The sequence below is a fragment of the Scyliorhinus torazame genome, chromosome 6, assembly GCF_047496885.1.
Source record: "Scyliorhinus torazame isolate Kashiwa2021f chromosome 6, sScyTor2.1, whole genome shotgun sequence".
Taxonomy (NCBI): Eukaryota; Metazoa; Chordata; class Chondrichthyes; order Carcharhiniformes; family Scyliorhinidae; genus Scyliorhinus; species Scyliorhinus torazame.
In genome coordinates, this window is record NC_092712.1 from 228,132,617 (window position 1) to 228,150,968 (window position 18,352).

At 42.7% G+C, this 18,352-nt stretch overlaps 1 protein-coding gene across 1 annotated transcript in view; it reads right to left on the reverse strand.

The window, feature by feature from the left end:
• Positions 1-192: 192 nt before the first annotated feature.
• ice1 (KIAA0947-like (H. sapiens)) overlaps positions 193-18,352 on the reverse strand; it is a 66,269-nt gene continuing 48,109 nt past the window's right edge. Inside the window, exons 12-16 of the mRNA XM_072509491.1 lie at positions 17,625-17,785; positions 10,722-10,912; positions 9,680-9,786; positions 7,730-7,828; positions 193-3,373 (exon numbers count right to left, since the gene is read on the reverse strand). Coding sequence (XP_072365592.1) covers positions 3,186-3,373; positions 7,730-7,828; positions 9,680-9,786; positions 10,722-10,912; positions 17,625-17,785 — 746 coding nt within the window. The 3' untranslated portion in view covers positions 193-3,185. The remainder of the gene's footprint in view (positions 3,374-7,729; positions 7,829-9,679; positions 9,787-10,721; positions 10,913-17,624; positions 17,786-18,352) is intronic.

Sequence of the window (18,352 nt, forward strand, 5' to 3'; positions counted from 1 at the left end):
CAGCTGTAAAAAGAAATCACCTGCCAAATCTGAAAGCAAAACAAGAGCTGATAATCTATCAGTATTTGTGGTGACCCATGTAACACGAGACAAGCTGAAAGAGGAAGGAAGTTGTCATTGACACATTTTTCTATTACAAATTGCTTTCCATTTCTCTTGACCTATTAAAATACTGCTCACAGAAACAAGAAATGTGATTCAATATTTTACTTTAATATAAAACGTGTTGCACATGAAAATTCCAGAAGAATTTGTATAAAAAGTTATTAAAAAAAACTCAACAGAACAGTGTTATACATATTTACCAAGTAATCTTTTTACACAACCCAAAACCTACATTGCACCTGTGACTTTATATATAATAAACATTCCCAAATGGAACAAAGATATTTAGAAACAAAGTTTCATCTAATTACAAGCATTCACAGAAAACAAAATCACATTTTTCACTATGAATAATCATATGTACACAGCTATAAGAAAGTATCATTTTAAGCTAACCTCTGCCAATCCAGGGACTTGAGGGACTCAACACAATATCTACATTGTTACTTTCTGTAAAAATTCAGACTTGCTCATCCAACAATTTTAAAACAAATATAGCTGAATCATCAGGACACACAGGCACAAACACACAACATTAAACAATGTGTGGTCTGAGGTGAAATTAGGTCATTTTCATTTGGAAGTAAATTTGTGGTCAGATGAACTCTGGCAAAATAAGTTTTAAAAATCGTAACGTTCCAGAATTTTACTATTATTGTACCATTCAAGTGCCTGGTATTTGTAAGTGCAGCATACTCAGAAATACTACTTGGAATAATGGCATACTGGGAAATAATTTAACTTGCGACATAAGGGAGAACATAACCCCGACTCTCGCCCAGCTTGCTCACAATATCCTCAAAATGTCACACAGTGCACTAATGTACACATCTCAGAATTCCCAGTTGGTAACCCTGTCCAAAATCCACATCAGAGGACTTTCAATCGATTCACAGGGCTGACACTAAGGATGTACTAACATTTTCATTGATTGACCACACAGCTAGAAACACAGATGGATGGTGCTAGAGGATGATGCTAAGGAACAAAAATATGAAAAGCATCATTCTGCTAAAACCTTGTCAGAAGCTCACAAAAATACTAGTTTCTGTTATGCGACACCACACCCTGAGATTTTTCTCTCCTTTCTTCAAAGGTAATGATTGATAGAGGTATGGTTCTGTTACATCATGCAGGGGCTGCTCTCCCTTGAGTCTAGACACTGCGCATTAGACATGTATGATAACAATTTAGCTAAAAGTAATTAAGCTCTGATCAGCAACAGATGAAGCATACGGAAGCGAACACTTAATTGAAATTAATAAATTCAGCTGAGACAAACCATAAAACCTGAAACAGTCTTTAGTTTGTCGGAATCCATACTGTACTATGCAATGCATTTAGGCATATCAGGAAGGGTGAGGGTGAAGTCATCTTTTCTAAGTTTGAGCTAGTCTGAATTTGACAAGTGACGAGTACAGAATTAAAAACATGAATCTCCCGGCAGCCTGGCCCGTGATTACTCTGCACACCCGGAAATCATTCTCAGGAAATTTGAAGATATTAAACATTTTTCAGGATTGAAAAAGCAAATAACACTGTGCAGTTTGTCTAATGAGGCCATATAGCAGAACAAAATGGATACAAAATGGTTAATTATTTTGGAAGCACTTGGTTAATTACACTTCTGGTAAGTAAACAATACTGCCCTAACTCCAGAAATGTTCTAACCTTCAATCAACTCTTCTTGCTTTCTCTCCTGAGTGCAGTGACTCATACAGGAGTACAGTGCCAAAGGTTATCTGTGGTCTCAAATACTTTGAAAAAAAATCCAGAATAGAAATTGGTTATGATGAGGTTTGAAGTTATTTCCCAGTATATCTACTGTTTGACATTCAATGAATAATCTCTCTCTCCATTCACTTACCCAAATTATTTTCTCATCTTGAGATTTTTGGTGAAGACCGTAGTCCTTAGCCCACTTTTACCTCATTTTGAAGCCATCACTTTTGATTTTCTTTTGGCATTAGTGTTATAGTTGTGGAGAAATACGAGGGAAGTGGGACTAATTGGTTAGCTCTGTTCAAGCAACAGGCATAATGGGCTGAAATGGCCTCTTTCTCTGCAGTAAGAATCATTTTGATGCGTGTTTTGATCATAATGGGGGGAGGGGGCTGGAGATGATGTAGAATCAACAAGGAATAGGGGAATAGTGAGAATGAAAGAGCAGCATAGCGTTCTGCTGCAACCCACCAGATTCTGGTGGTTAGAACTGTACTCTTTCAAAGATAGAGAGCGAACAATGCGATTTTGTAAAGCACTGCACTACTCTGTTCTGGCTAATAATTAGCTATTTCCAGCAATACATATTATGTCATACTCAGCAATGCTTATTCTGCAAAATAAAACACTGGGGGAATGGCTAAGATTTAAAAAGAATGCAATTGCTTTCTACCCAAAATAAAAAAGTGAACGGTCCAATTCTACAGCATGTGCTTAAGCATCTGAAAACAATTGTTTTATGTACACACATTTACAATAATTTTAGGATTATGGTTTACTTTGAAATCCTAGCTTTAAGCATTAGTCAAGAAGCATTTGACTTTTGATGATTAGCCAATTTTTAAAATTAAAAAAACACAATCAAGTGTTTGTGCATATCCATTTAAACAAGTTTTGACCTCCATGCAATCTAAAGATTTATTGCAATAAGCTGAACTTTTCAGGGATGTTTACTTATCATACACGTGGTATGATCTTTTCAGCGATAACCACCAAATTTAAAACAAAAAGTGGGGCTTAATAAGTTTAACTGTCAAAGACACCCTTGTCAAAACATACTACAAACATATCTGCATATTCAATAAATTGCAGCATCACAATTCCAGGACGCATTAAAGCTTATTTCCTGTCTTTGCATTAAGAACATTTTTGGGGGAACGGGTGGCAGCGGTGGGGTGGGGGGGTTTAATATTAATGCCATTTTCAGAACTGTTAATACCTACTTTACATTGGTTCATCAGATATTGTATGGTACAGATTACCTCCAGTGAAATCACATTTTTTCGAACATTAGTTTCCCAATAGTTATCACCTCTGGTTGACAATATTTTCATTTCAAAAGCTTGCTGGTGCAATTCTTACGGATTCGTTATTTCAGAATTGAATCTTTGATCCAGTTCCATTAGGCAGTTGCTTGCCGCAGAAGGGAGTTGTTCAGTTACTGATGCCCTCCATGTATGTAGGGCCTCCACGGCTCCCTCAGGGTTACTGGGAGCTAGGTCGTAAACTGCATAAACTGCTGATAACTGTACAGGCCATGGGACACCTGGAAATGTCATAGAGCAGAAATCATGATCACAAACTGCTCAGTACATAATATATGTAAGATACCATCAGTTTAAAATATCAAATACTTTAAACATTTTCTTCTATTCACAATCAGTAATGGCAACTTTGGACTAGATCTTTTTCCAACATGTCACGCTGTGAAATCAAGACCTATTAAAGATCCAAAATATACAGACAAAAAGTGTCCAGATACTTCATCAACAGTAGAACAGATATTCCTTTTCTACGAAATCTTGGTTCCAGCATTTTCTTACTCTATTAAGCCAAACCCAAGTTCTAGGTAGTGGAAAGATATTCCCAAAACCAACCAGCTTTGTACTTACTACTTCAGACAGTTTAAAAACAAGCAAGGAAATTAAACATAGTAAACATTTAGACCCTCCAGCCTACTCCACCATTCATTAAGATCATGGCTGATCTGACTGTGCCTTAACTCCACTTTTCTGCCTGCCCTCATAACCCTCGATTCCCAGGTAGTTCAAAAATCTCTCCAACTCAGCCTTGAATATATTCAATGATCCAGCCTTCACTGTTTTCTGGGGTAGAAAATTCCAAAGATTACTCACCCTTTGAGAGAAGAGGCTCCTCCGCATTTCAGTCTTAAGTGGGAGACCCATTATTTCCAAACTGTGCCCACTAGTTCCCGAGGGGAAACATCTTCTCAGCATCTACCCTGTCAAGCTGCCTTAATTTTATAAATTTCAATAAGATTACCTCTCACCTTTCTAAACTCAAACGAGTATTGGTCCAGCCTGACCAACCTTTCATCATAACACCACCCCTTCATCCCAGGAATCAACCTAGTGAGCCTTCTCTAAATACCCTACAAGTTCATCCTTCCTTCAGTAAGGAGACCAAAATTATACACAATACTCTAGATACGGTCTTACCCATGCTCTGTAAATGTGTAGCAGGAATTGCCTACTTTTATATTCCATCGCCTGCAAAAAAAAGTCTAGCGCATTTGCCTCCCGAATTACTTGCTTTACCTGCACGCTACCTTTTTTGATTTGTGTAAATGGACACCCATCCTCCTGTATAACATTCTGTTCTTCAATTATCCCCACCGAAGTGGGCAAATTCACATTTTCCTGCATTATACTTCATCTGCCAATATTTGCCCACTCACTTGCCTTATTTATTTCCCTTTGCAGACTCTGTGTCCTCCTCATAGCTTGTTTTCCTATCTTTGTATCAACAACAAACTCAGCTACAATATATTCTGTCACTTCATCCAAGTCATTAATATAGTTGTAAATAGTTGAGGCCTCAACACAGATCCCTGTAGCAATCCACAAGTTACAATTTGTCAACCTGAAAATGACCCATTTGTCCTTCTGCTTCCACCACCTTTCGAGGCCAATTAAGGATGGACAACAAATGTTGGCCTAGCCAGCGAAGCCCAAATCCTGTAAAAAATGAATTAAGTTGGCCAATCCTCTATTCCTTGAACACCGTGAACTCTTACAGCGTGCAATAAGCTTTGATGAGACACCTTATGGAACAGCTTTAGAAATCCAAATACTCCATATCTACTGGTTCACCGTTACCCAGTCAACTTGTTAGGACACTTAATAAGTTTGTGAAAAACATTTTCCTTTTATAAAACCATGTTAATTTTGCTTGGATGTATTATGATATTTTAAATGTTGCAATGAACAGGTGATGCAACTACATAAAGAGCATAGCATTCTGATGAAACATGAATAAATAATCAAAAATTAACATTTCTGTTAAAGTTATTTAGAACTAACATTTTTCCATTAATGCATAAAAACGGCAACATAAAACTCCTATGACTGAAATTATGGGGTGCGATTGACCCAAAAAATGACTTGTGGCGTGATCCAACAGCCACGCTGCGCCCGATAAGCAGCGTCCCGCGACACACTGTGGCTGATAAAAGCTGGGAGACCCCGCTCCCAGGATCTACCCCACTTGCAACGCCTCGAGAGATCTAACATGATCTTGTGGATCGTTGCGATATAAATCCCGCCCATTGTGGGAGACAGCTAGTCTCACTTTAATGTGCAGATTCCTGAGTGACTAGAGGTATGGGATCTATCCCCATTGCCTCGGAGACCTCGGGTGAGCACCGCTAACTACTGGTCTCCACAAACGGGGACCAGGCGGAAAGGGCCCTCATGGGGGTCTTCCAGGGCATTGGAGGCCCAAGTGCATGCCCTTTGGGCAGGGTGACACCCTGGCACTGGTGGTGCCAGCCAAGCATCCTGGCACTGCCACATGGATGCCAACCTGGCACTGCCAAGGCAGCCAAGTGGCACTGCCAGCTTGCAAGGCACTGCCAGGGTGCCAGGCTGGCGATCAAGTCGGAAGTATCCTGCGCGGGTGTTGGAGAGAAGGGGGGGCCTCGGATATCGGGACATAATTTAAAATTGGAGTCCCAATCTCTCACTGCACTGAGGGGTTCTGGCGAGTGGAGTTCCTCAGTGCAAAAAATGGGGTTATGTGCGGCCCTGGCCTCGCTTTCCCCGCTTAGGCCTCTTATCTAAAACAGGTGGTGTTTTATAGCCATGTGTTTCTGGGAAACATGCAACTAAATGCGCTCGCTATGGGACTTGGTTCCCTTTTAATAGAATTGTCATTTTGGACGGGTTTGGCAGGGTGTTTGCTGCCAGCTTTTTGGATGAGACCCAGACCTCCTATATTCACCCAAACTTAAGTCATATTTTGGGGGGCTTGGGAAGTTTCTCAAAGGCCAATCCCACACTTTGGTATTTTTTTTTAGCAGTGGGAATCTAAACTCCCGGCCAGACCTGCTCCTCAGAGATTGGGGTGTCATTTTGAAAGGGTGCCCCAGTTGCAAAGTGAGGTTGAGTGTCCCCCACACCCCCGGACAATGCCACCCTCTGCAGACTTGGGCGACACCCTCAAACCTCGACCTCTGAGGGGCAACCTCCCCTCTATGATTAAAAATGAGCATGAGCCCCGCCCCCCCCCCCCCCATGAGGGTGATCCTGCCCCACAACCATCCATTGTTGTGGGCATCGAGGCACCATCCCCATACCTCATCCCTGAGCATACCCTGTTATGTGGACGCTGAAGGTCCACCACCTTTCGGGGTCCCCTCCCCTTTTCAGTCCCCACCCCTTCAGGCCCCACCCTCTCCCCCCAACCTTCATACCTCCCGTTCACCACCCCTCCACACCTGTCAGGCCCCCTCCCCCACAAGTCCCCACGCTTTGGCATTGCCAACTTGGCACCTCGGGACTGCCAGGGTGCTCGGGTACCAGGGCGAGGCCTTGCCAGTGCCCCCCAAGACAATGCGGCCTGAAACCGGCCGCGCATATTTAGACGAGCCTAATAATTCATTTAAATATGATTATCTGGATCACGCCCTCGCAGGGCACCTGGGGTTGAGTGACTCAGACGCGGTTCGGCAGCCGGCCAAAGCCCATTTTGAGCCTCTCCTGCCATGGTCCTGGCACAGCGGGATCGGCATCAGACATAATGGGGATGGAAAAATCGCACCTATTGTTTTCATACATTTTTTTGATGTCCAAAGTCATACGCGTAGGAATTTTAACTTTCATTTCCCAAGGTAATCAAGTTAGTGGCCACAGGCACAGAAAAAATGTGCTCTAAATTAATTTCAAGAACCCGGTACCTCTTCAAAAAAAGATACATATGTTAAGTTGCCATTTCAACCTTGGCATATGTACATCAGTTGCAAGGTGAGCAATTATTACACATTCCTTGCTGCTCTTTAGAAGACAATGATCAGCCTTTTATTTAAACCATCGTAGTCCATGTGAACTAGCCTGCTACAGCAGATAGCTTACCCTCTGAATCCCTTTGGAAATCAAAGAGGTGTCTAACAATGCTGTTCGGTACGGAGATCGTGATTTTGACCGATTTGAATCATACTGGCTGGCAGCTCTCCGAGGTGGGACTTGCGCCCAAGTGAGCATTAAATGGTTGCTGGACAGGTTTGGTCAGAGGGAATGCATTCCCTGCTGACCTCTCTGGTAATTTCTTCGGTGACAAGGCAGGAAAACCCTGCCAATGGGGGAAAAAAATCTGCCCAAAGCTCCTCTTGCATATCAAATGTGAAATAGCATCTGCTTTTGACATATAGTAACAGCGACCCAGAAAGAGTACTGTGCAACAATGCAGAAAGCAAAACCAAATAGATTTAAGTTTAGTTTTTAACAGAGATAAGCTGTTACCAGTTTATTCTTTTAATGATTTAGTAAACAGGATTTGTGTGTAGCACATCAGCGATTATTGAAGTCACATGGTCAAGTGTTTAACAGGATTCAAAATTTAAGCAAGAAAGTTCCTTCACAGTGACATGTACAAGGACACTTACCCTCTTGACATGCATGTTGGAGGAACTTGTTCATCACTGCAGCCATGTTTTTTACAGCGACTGAAGATTCTTTCTTCAGTCCTTGCTGACCCAGGCATCCTTCCAATTAAGCAAAACCCAGTTAGCACCACAATTCTGTAATGTCTGATCGAAGGCCTCCAATACTTTTAAACCCCAAATAATTCAAAACAGTCACTTTTACGGAATCACTATCCCCTCCCTAAGAAAGTCTTGAAAATATGGCTATCTTGGCCGACTGAAAAGCAATTTCCTTCAGATATGCATTAATCAGTTTGATCAGAGAACCAACACACATATAGTCATGGCAGGGCCACACTTCTGGTGATGAATCAAATGAAACGGAGCAAAGTGCCAACACAGAACCATCATTCACTATAATAACCTGCTTGGGCATCCTCATGCGTGCTCTGAACGTGCAGCAAAGTAGGGAGCGTAATAGTATATGCCGTACTGCTGCAACACACTCTAAACTATTACAAAAATGTTAATGCATTTTTTAAAAAATCATCTAGGTTATCCAGACTGAAGAGGACACAAATAAATATCAATAATGGCAGTTAACAATGATTTTTCACTCAATGTAGCCATGCATGCATATATCCATGAGGGGACATTAAAGTTATAGAAAACATACTTCAAATGTACCACAATTGAAGTCCAAATATCAAGAAAGCAGAGTCAAATGTTCATTGTTGGGCATAAGTAAAATACTGTGGATGCTGGAAATATGAACTGAGAACACCAAATACAGGAAACACTCATGGAGGGGGAAATGTGGCGTAAGCGGCTGGTACATAAAGGGTTAATATGAGACTCTGTACCACTCAGACCCTGGCCCCCGCAGACTCACTTCCACCGTGTGGGACCTGAGTAACCCACGCCGGCGGGACTCGGCCAAACTCGTCGGCCCATCGGGGCCCGGAGAATCACCAAGGGGGGGGGGGGGCTGTCAACGGCGGCCCCCGACTGGCGCGGCGGGAATCCTGCGGGCACCCGAGAATGGGGAAGCCAGCTTCGGGGTGCGATTCCCGCGTCCCCCCGGGGATTTTCCGACCCGGCACAGGGTCGGAGAATCCCGGCCAATGTTTCTCATTCTCTATGGATGGTGCCTAATTTGCTAAGAGTTTCCAGCATTTTCTATGGTCGATCTCAGGGCAAGAGAGAACAGGCAATAACTGCAGTCTTGTTGGGGTTGCCCAAATCAAAACATCCATTTGCATTTTATTTAGATGTGTGCAAGAATATGGAAACTTTGGGCTACTGTTCTTTTTTGGAAATAAACATTCAGGGCTATCAGCTTATTGTTCTCAATAAATGGGAAGAAGTTAAGTAAAAATAAAATACAGTTAAACATTGTGAAATGGTAAGCCCGAATGCATTATTTCATTTTCAAATATCGTGACAGCCAAATTTGTCAATTGGCAATCAAAATAACCTTTTACATTATGCTAGTTCTGTCACAACAGTATCAATTGACATGAAAGTACTGGTTAATCTCTAAAATAGCAAATAGGGCAGCAAAATGTTGCCAAAGCCATCTAGTTTCCTCTAATATTTAAATAAAGGTTTATGATCTTTTTTTGGATGACAGAAAAATGCAGTGTTGTATTAATGGCAATTCTAAAACGGATTGAGTGTTTCTTAGCAAAAAGATGTTGAAGTTAATTCAATAACCTCTATTGGAGACGGCCTGCTGCCCTACAAAATAGAGCTGATGTTTTGAAATATAAATCCTGAATGAACATCTTTTCAGTGAACGTTTGTTTTCATTTAAACACAACTTTTTCCATAAAATCACAAGAGTTTCAAAAGCAAAAGCTATTTGTGGCAAAATTTATAATGAGATGCAAAGGGCATGTATGGAGTATTTGATGAGTAGCAGGATTTTCAGATAAGGTAAAGACAGTTACCAGTAATCAAGTTAATTACCAATAAGTCTCATGACGCCTGCAACCGTGACATCCTTAATGTGTAGAATATTATTCTGTCCTTTTCTGCGTTTCATCCACTTATCCATCACAGGCCATACTTCTTTCCTAAAAGAAAAACCAAAGCACAGAAATCAACCACGATCAAAAATGGAAAATGCATATAACCTCTCCAGCAAAAATATAAACAGCACTGTACAGGGAAATATTATCAAACAAAAGCACTTAAACCTCTTGTATCTTTGTCATCACATAAAACTAGAAGTAAAGTGGATGCACTTAGTTATATCATGCAAAAGGCAATTTATAGCAGTGTGCCCCGCTAGCTACTGTTAATTTAATTATGGTTATCTGAGAGGTGCCACAAATGTCTGTTGAGTAGCCATTTTAAATCATAAGTATGAACAATCATTAAAACAAAACGGTCATAGTTTCTGAAGGACCCTATAGAGTAATAGATTTCCAGGCTAACAAGCAAGACAATGTTATGAGTGCATTTCAGATAATATGGTTTTCAATTTGATGCTGCTAGTGACCTTAAACATGCTGACAAAACGTTAAAATTATTAGCTAAACTGGCTTGTGCTAGTTACACCGCCGAAGACCTTCAAACTGCTTGGTGCTCACCTAAGTACATATACTGTCCCGCAAATGTCACTGAATAGATATAAGTATGAACCCTGATTTATTTTTATCCTGTCCAAGCCTGGGGTGCTGAGGCTAATTGTAGCACCTAACTGCAAGTAGCTGACTGTTTTGGCTGAATTATAAGCTGAGCCATGGAGCAAGTTGTACCATGTGGTCTTTGCCTTTTCAAACACAGTAATTAGTGCCATGGCAGGAGCTGTTGAGTTGTATAGTCATACACAGTGATGCCAACTAGGAAAATATAACGACTGCTATGTAATCACTTTGATTTAATAAAGTACCTAAAATTATGCAGCATATTAAAATTACTTAAAATTGTTATATGGTTACTTGAAATCAATAGCATTTTCTGACTTTTCTTGGAGCTCATTAGTCCAAGTGTATCTATGAAGTACCTTATGAAACAGTCGTGTGTCCACGTCCATGGTTGTTGAGAGCACAACAGATCGATGGCATAAATCAGCTCCCACATATCACCATTGAAATCCATTCCGTATTCATCACTTGTTTGGAATCTCACTTTCGGACTCTGCTGCATTGCTATGAGGAAACTTGACACCAACGAACTAACATCTAGAGGTGAATTCTGAAAACCAAATATCAATTAAATTAAACATTTCCAGTACTTTGAAGATACAGCTTCATCAATTAATTCCATAGAAATTGGTTAGCTCAATCTGCTTTCACCTCTGGAAATTGATCATTCTGATAAGCAGATTAAGTAAAATTTTCAGTCTCTGATGTGATGATATCTAAAGGCTACTTGTGGCTTCCCTTTGCTTTAACTATTCTCATAAAGGCTGAGATCGTAACCATGTGAAAGAAGGGAAAAAAGGGGAAATTCCTGAAATGTGCACAAGAGAACTTTCTTGAACAGTGTATTTGTAGTCCAGCAAGCAAGGAAGCAAACTTGGTTACAATTCTGGGGAATTAAGTGGAACAACATGCTTTAGTGGAAGCACATTTGGGGAAGAACGGTCATAATATCATCAGATGTGGAATAGTTATGGAAAAAGACGAGGTACAATTAATTGTAAAAATATTTAACTGGAGTAGGGTTAAGTTTGGTCAGTTAAGAAAAATTTCTGGCTCCGTTAAGATTGGAATCAAAAACTGGTAGACAAAACAATAAATTAACAAATGGGATGCCTTCAAAGAGGAGATAGTTCGAACACAGAGTCAACATGTTTCTATGAGGGGAAATGGAAGGCATACAAAGGTAAACTCCCTGAATAAATAAAAAGATATACAAAGGCTCATTGTAAGATTTATAGTACAGTAGAGAACCAAACGAAATATAGAAAGTACAGAGGAGATTGTAAAAGGAATAAAAGGTGCAAAGACAGAGTATGAGAACAGGTTAGCAGGAACAGAGACCTGGGGGAGTATGTACACAAGATAAATTGAGAGAAGATTGTTAAAAGAACACATATAGCATCCTTGGTTTGATGAATAGAGTACAAATGTAAGAAAACTTCCCTTCTCTTCCTTGACCGCTCTGTCTCCACTGCTGTCATGCCCGCATGTTCATCCCTGGTCTGCTGCAATGCTCCAGTGAAGCCCAATGCAAACTGGAGGAGCAGCGCCTCCCCTTCCGATTAAGCACGTTACAGCCCGCAGGACTCAACGGAAGTCAACAATTTTAGACTGTGACCTTCCTCCTCCATCTTAACCTTTATATATACAAATGTTTTGCCTGGCACAGTGGTTAGTACAGCTCCAGGGACCCGGGTTCAATTCCTGCCTTGGGTGACTGTGGGGAGTTTGCACGTTGTCCCCGTGTCTGGGTGGGTTTCTTCCGGGTGCTCCGGTTTCCTCCCACAGTCCAAAGATGTGCAAGTTAGGTGGATTTGCCATGCTAAAATTGCCCCTTAGTGTTCAAAGATGTGCAGGTTAAGTGGGGTTAAGGGGATGGGGCAGGGGAGTGGGCCTAGGTAGAGTGCTCTTTCAAAGGGTCGATGCAGAGTCAATGGGCCAGGTGGCCCAATTATTCTATAAACCCTCCCTCCCCCACCGGGCCATCTATCACTTGTTCTTAAGTTTTGCTACATCTTTGCTACGATCTCTCCTAGCTCCCACTAATCACTGACTTTCTTATACAGTGTATAATCCAACACATTCTGCCCTCTATTCAGCTCTGAAGATTCACCTGGACTCAAAACGTTAACTGTGGCTGAAATTTTCCGGCTATTGGATTTTCCATTCCTGCTGACAGCGCACCCTGCCCATGGGTTTTCTGGTGATGTAGAGAGGCTTCAATGGGAAATCCAATTGACAAGCGGCAGGAGTAGAGAATCCCGCTACTAGCAAGCGTCGCACTGAGAAACACGCGGCTGGGAAACTGGGGAATCCAGCCCTCGGTTTTCGCTCCCTACAGATGCTGCAAGACCTGCTGATTTTTCTAGCATTCTCAATTCTTATTTCATATTCCAGAATCCGCACTCTTTTGCTCTTATTTAAGTTTAAAAGTAGATTTTACACCAGGGTGTACAAAATCATGAATGTTTTTGATAAAGTAAATAAGAGAATTTTTTTCCAGTAGCAGAGCAGCTTCAGGTGATCAGCAAAATAATCAGAGGTGGTGTGAGGATTTTTTTCAATGCAGTTAGTTGCTGCGGGTTGGAGTGCACTGCCCAATAGGGTGACAGAAGCATTTAAGTAATATTTAAGAGAAAGGATAAATACTCGAAGGCAAAAAAAGAGCCACTGGGATAGAGGAGGGGGATACGTATATTTGAATACTTGGTGTCATTTGAATGGCCTCCAGTTGCGAAGCATTACACTTTATTTCACCCGCAATATTTTGAAATGGTGCTGCTACATGTGCTTCTGGGCAAACATTTGTGGCTTGTCTAACTGTTAGATATTGTCCACTGTGGAATCATAGAGCTCAACAAAAAGTCAGCAACACTACTCTGATTCCTGCATGAGCCTTACATAAAATCAGTTTGGCTAGTCTCAGCATAGTTTCCCTTTCACATATATATCTCATGTTACCAATGCCTGGTCAGCTCTCAGCAGTGACTAAGGTGCTGGACCAGAGTCGCAACATTTAAAAGTTTTTAAGATGGTGCGGAAAGATCGATTCATTCCAGGAGTGATAATATAAGAAATAGGGCCTGGTTATTTTATAAATAAACTTTATTAAAACAAAATTAAAAAAACAATATTTAAACTTTTAAACTTCAAACTTAACAATAACAGATTACATGTAGCTTCTGAACCATACCACACTAATTCCCATTAAACTGCACGTTAAATGAACATGCAGGTCTCGATCTACTTACGCAGGCAGGCTAAGGCGATACTTGCATTTACAAAGCAATTTTTCTTCATTTAGGAAAATTCTTTCAGAACCCTTTTCCAAAGCCTGCCTCAGTGGCAACTTTCATGACCTCTCTCGGTCGTTTTCCAAAGCCTTCTCCTGTACCTGTTCAAAACAGGATTCTTTCTCTCTCTCCCTCTCTCCAAGCTCCGCCCAGCCCTGCAAACAAAGCTTCTCTGCTGGTGTTTACAGACTTGAACCCATCATCGTTATCTTGGCTGTTTGATGGCCCACTCCTGTTTATACCAAAGAACAGAGTCATGCTATTGATATGCAACTAACCTCGCATTGACAGACAAAGAGGCCATAAGACTCTGTAATGGGCTAATGGCTGGTCAGACAGGAGTGTCCCGAAGTACAATGGATCTGGGGCATCCTGTACATTCCCACGAACGAGTTTAAGTCTGAGTGGGACTATGTAACTTGACCAGGTGCGGGCATATCCTTCTGACTCCGTCTAGTAGTCCGTGCCCCGTTTCCCTTTCCCCCCCCCCCCCCCCCCCCAAGTCTGATTAACCCCGAAATTTCCTGTTTCTGGAGCCAATTTCCTAATACCTCTCTTTCGTAACACTCAGTATAAAGCCACCCGGAAATGTAGTTTCAATTAGAATTCATCTGAGACCAAATTGTAACTCTCACAACCCTCTCTATAATGGCCATAGAAGAGACTGTTACCTCAAGAGTCACACTTCAAGCTGAGCTCACCTTCCATGACTTTTAATCCTGCACCCTGCTGGCCGATTCCTGAAACTTTCCAGGAATGCAAATATCGTCAGGAAAACATACCTGTGCATTTCTCTAACAAAATACTCCTGACGTTATTAAAAAAACCCTGTCATTCCAAACTTGCTTCTCACAGCTCTAACCCTCGCAGACTGTAACAGAGACCTGGGGCGAAATTCTCCCCCAACGGCGGGATGTCCGCTGACTGGCGCCAAAGACGGCGCCAATCAGACGGGCATCGCGCTGGCCCAAAGGTGCGGAATGCTCCGCATCTTTGGCGGCCTAGCCCCAACATTGAGGGGCTAGGCCGACGCCGGAGGGATTTCCGCCCCGCCAGCTGGCGGAAATGGCGTTTGTTGCCCCGCCAGCTGGCGCGGAAGTGCGGCGCATGCGCGGGAGCGTCAGCGGCCGCTGTCAGTTTCCCGGCGCATGCGCGGGAGCGTCAGTGGCCGCTGTCAGTTTCCCGCGCATGCGCAGTGGGGAGAGTCTCTTCCGCCTCCGCCATGGTGGAGGCCGTAGCGCAGACGGAAGGGAAAGAGTGCCCCCACGGCACAGGCGCGCCTGCGGATCGGTGGGCCCCGATCGCGGGCCAGGCCACCGTGGGGGCACCCCCCGGGGTCAGATCGCCCCGTGCCCCCCCCCCCCCAGGACCCCGGAGCCCGCCCACGCCGCCTGGTCCCGCCGGTAAATACCAGGTTTGTTTTACGTCGGCGGGTCAGGCAATTTCTGGGCGGGACTTCGGCCCATCCGGGCCGGAGAATCCAGCGGGGGGTCCCGCCAACCGGCGCGGCCCGATTCCCGCCCCCACCCAATCGTCGGTACCGGAGACTTCGGCGGGGGCGGGATTACGGCGGCCTACGGCCATTCTCCGACCCGGCGGGGGGTCGGAGAATGACGCCCCTGGATATTCCTCCATTCAGTTGATAGCAGAACATGTACTTAACCAGTTAGGAACAAAAGAGAAAATGCTGGAAAATCTCAGCAGCTCTGGCAGCATCTGTCAGGAGAGAAAAGAGCTAACGTTTCGAGTCCAATGACTCTTTGTCAAAGCTAACAGACAGAGAAAGTGGGAAATATTTATACTGTGGAGTGAGAATGAAAGTCGAGGCATAGCCACAGAAACCCAGGAAACCGGGTGCTAATGGCCGCAAAAACCAAGGGGAAAGAGTGCTAACCAGTCTTAACCAGTTAGGCACCCTTATACCTAATCAAAGTTTCTCCCACATGGCCCTTGGTAGGACCTTACTTAGATTAAATAGCGGCCCACTCTCATGCACAAAATGCAAATTTGGCTCTAACCTGGCAACCTCTCACCCCATTAAAATTGAAATCCAGTCCTGGAGAATTTTTCTCCTCCCCAGGCCAAAATAACAAATTTCATCCCCAACAAATGAGCTACTCCTTATTGAAATAACAATCCTGTCCATAATTATCCCTCCTGCAAAGTATTGCAGCCAGACAAAACAGTGGTACCTGCACCCATCACAATACTGGGACCAACTGCAACCTATGTGAAAAAAGTGAACAACGCTCCTCCCCCAAAGTTCTCTCCTCCCAATTAATTTTGCCTTCCTTTTGTCTGTTTAATTTCCTCCCGTCACTAACCCTACTCTACCATCCTCAGAACTGTGCGGAGTCTGCACATTCTCCCTGTATCTGCGTGGGTTTCTTCCGGGTGCTCCGGTTTCCTCCCACAGTCCAAAGATGTGCAGGTTAGGTGGATTGGCCATGCTAAATTGCCCTTAGTGTCCTAAAAGGTTGGGTAGGGTTACTGGGTTATGGGGATAGGCTGGAGGTGTGGTCTTAAGTGGGGTGCTCTTTCCAAGGGTCTATGCAGACTTGATGGGCCAAATGGCCTCCTGCTGCACTGTAAATTCTATGATTCTATAACTAAAGCTGTCCCCATAACTGCTTCTAGCCACAAGTGTGACGGTCCTCTACCTACCTTTAATTCCACTTGACTTGAGGAGTCGATGTAATCTCAAATCCATCTACACAGGCAACTGTGGCACAATGGTAATTTTATATCGTTGGAAGTTGATTTATGCCACTGAAAAATCTTGCATTCACTATATATCTGTCACACTTCAAAGCATCTTGATTCGTTACAGATGTGAGCTCAGGGTTTTTTGAACTGAAGAAGGGCAAATGGCAACTACTACATGATGGAATCTTCTCACTGGAGCCAGAAAGTCAAAAGCAGTCAGCACTGCTGCCCCACAGTGCCAGGGGCCGGGTTCAAATCGGGCCTTGGGTGACTGCCTGTGTGGAGTTTGCATATTCTCCCCATGTCTGCGTGGATTTCCTCCAGGTGCTCCGCTTTCCTCCCACAGTCCAAAGAGGTGCAGGTTAGGTGGATTGACAATGTTAAATTGTCCCTTAGTGTCCAGGGATGTGTAGGTTAGGTTACGTGGTTAGTGGGATGGGACAGGGAAGTGGGCTTAGGTGGAGTCTTTCAGAGGGTCGGTGCAGACCCGATGGGCCAAATGGCCTCATTCTGCACTGTAGGGATTCTATGAGCTGCTGATTGACTTCAACATATGCAAAAAGATGCAATTGCCTGTATATGTCTACATTGACCCTCCCCTATCACTATAGGAGGTTAGATTAGCAATTCAATATGCTGCAGATCCTTGCCTACAAATCAACAGTACCGTGAGAATGTCTGATGACAGATCACAGATCTGAGATTTTAACTCCGTTTCTCTCTCCACAGATGTTGTCACACAAGCTGAGTATTTCCAGCATTTTCTGCTTTTATTTCAGATTTCCAGCATCTGTGGTATTTTGATTTTGTGGAGAGGCCTGTTATTTTCCTTCTGTATTTTTAATTACCATTCTGTTGGTGACTGATTTGGAGTATTTGAGATTCTACCTTCAAAATTATTGCAGTAAAGAAGATCACTCTTACAAATACAGTGGGATAATGTTATGCAACAGGTCAGAATACACCAAAGGAAGTTGCAGACAACACAACAATTATACCGCTGCCAACAATGAAAGCACCAAAATGATGGCTTAACATCAGTCTGCAGCTAATGTGATATCACCTTCTAGTTTCTTGCAACAAAACTACAAAAGATATGTGCGTAATTATTTGATTGATAAATTATCCAACATTTTATGTCCTGTTAAAAAACAAAGAAGCAGATTGCAACTGTGAAATGGGGCCAACCCTGGCTACTGACAGCAAATCAAATGAAGAATTTCACAATGTGCTAAGACAGGAACTATCACAAAAAGACTGTACCTTTTCCCAACTGAGGTATGCAGTCAAACAATTCAGAACATCTCCTTTGGCACGTTGCTTGGCAACAGCTTGCATAGCTTTATTCACTGGTCCTTGCGTAGAAAATATGCTCCGCCAAACACTCAAGATGAGCAACAACAGTTTGCTTGAATCTGGAAAGTCTGGAAAAGAAATAACATTATCAAGTAGAAAAAGTGCACAAGACAGGATAAATCTATGACCTGAACACATATGCTACATGCAACACTGCAATGTAAAAGAGAATTTTCAGACGAGATGACCACATAACAGAACCACAAAGCAAACTGTAAGAAGACATCTGGAGAAGCTTCATCAGCTTCATACCATACAAAAATACAATAATTCCAGTTTAATTAAAAACACTGAATGCTTCCTCTGTACAAATTTTCTGAGACTGTTTGAAATATTCTGGTGTCTCAATGTATCAAAGTCTGAGGTGCCTGGCAAGAAGTTCAAAATATCAAGTCTTTGATTATACAAAAATGTCTCCTTCCAGTCTAGGTTCGCTCATCTGCACTTGTGGCTGTTTGTATTCATTACAGGGAAAGATATTTAGCATTCATGAATCTCACCTAACATCAATGTTGTCGCAATGTCGTATTTTGACTTCAGTGCTGGTCTGCCAGTCTCTTGCTCACCAATATTCGGCACCATGTCAGCGTACAATGCAGAATCCTCCCCTGTCTGACTCTATGCAGTATAGGAAG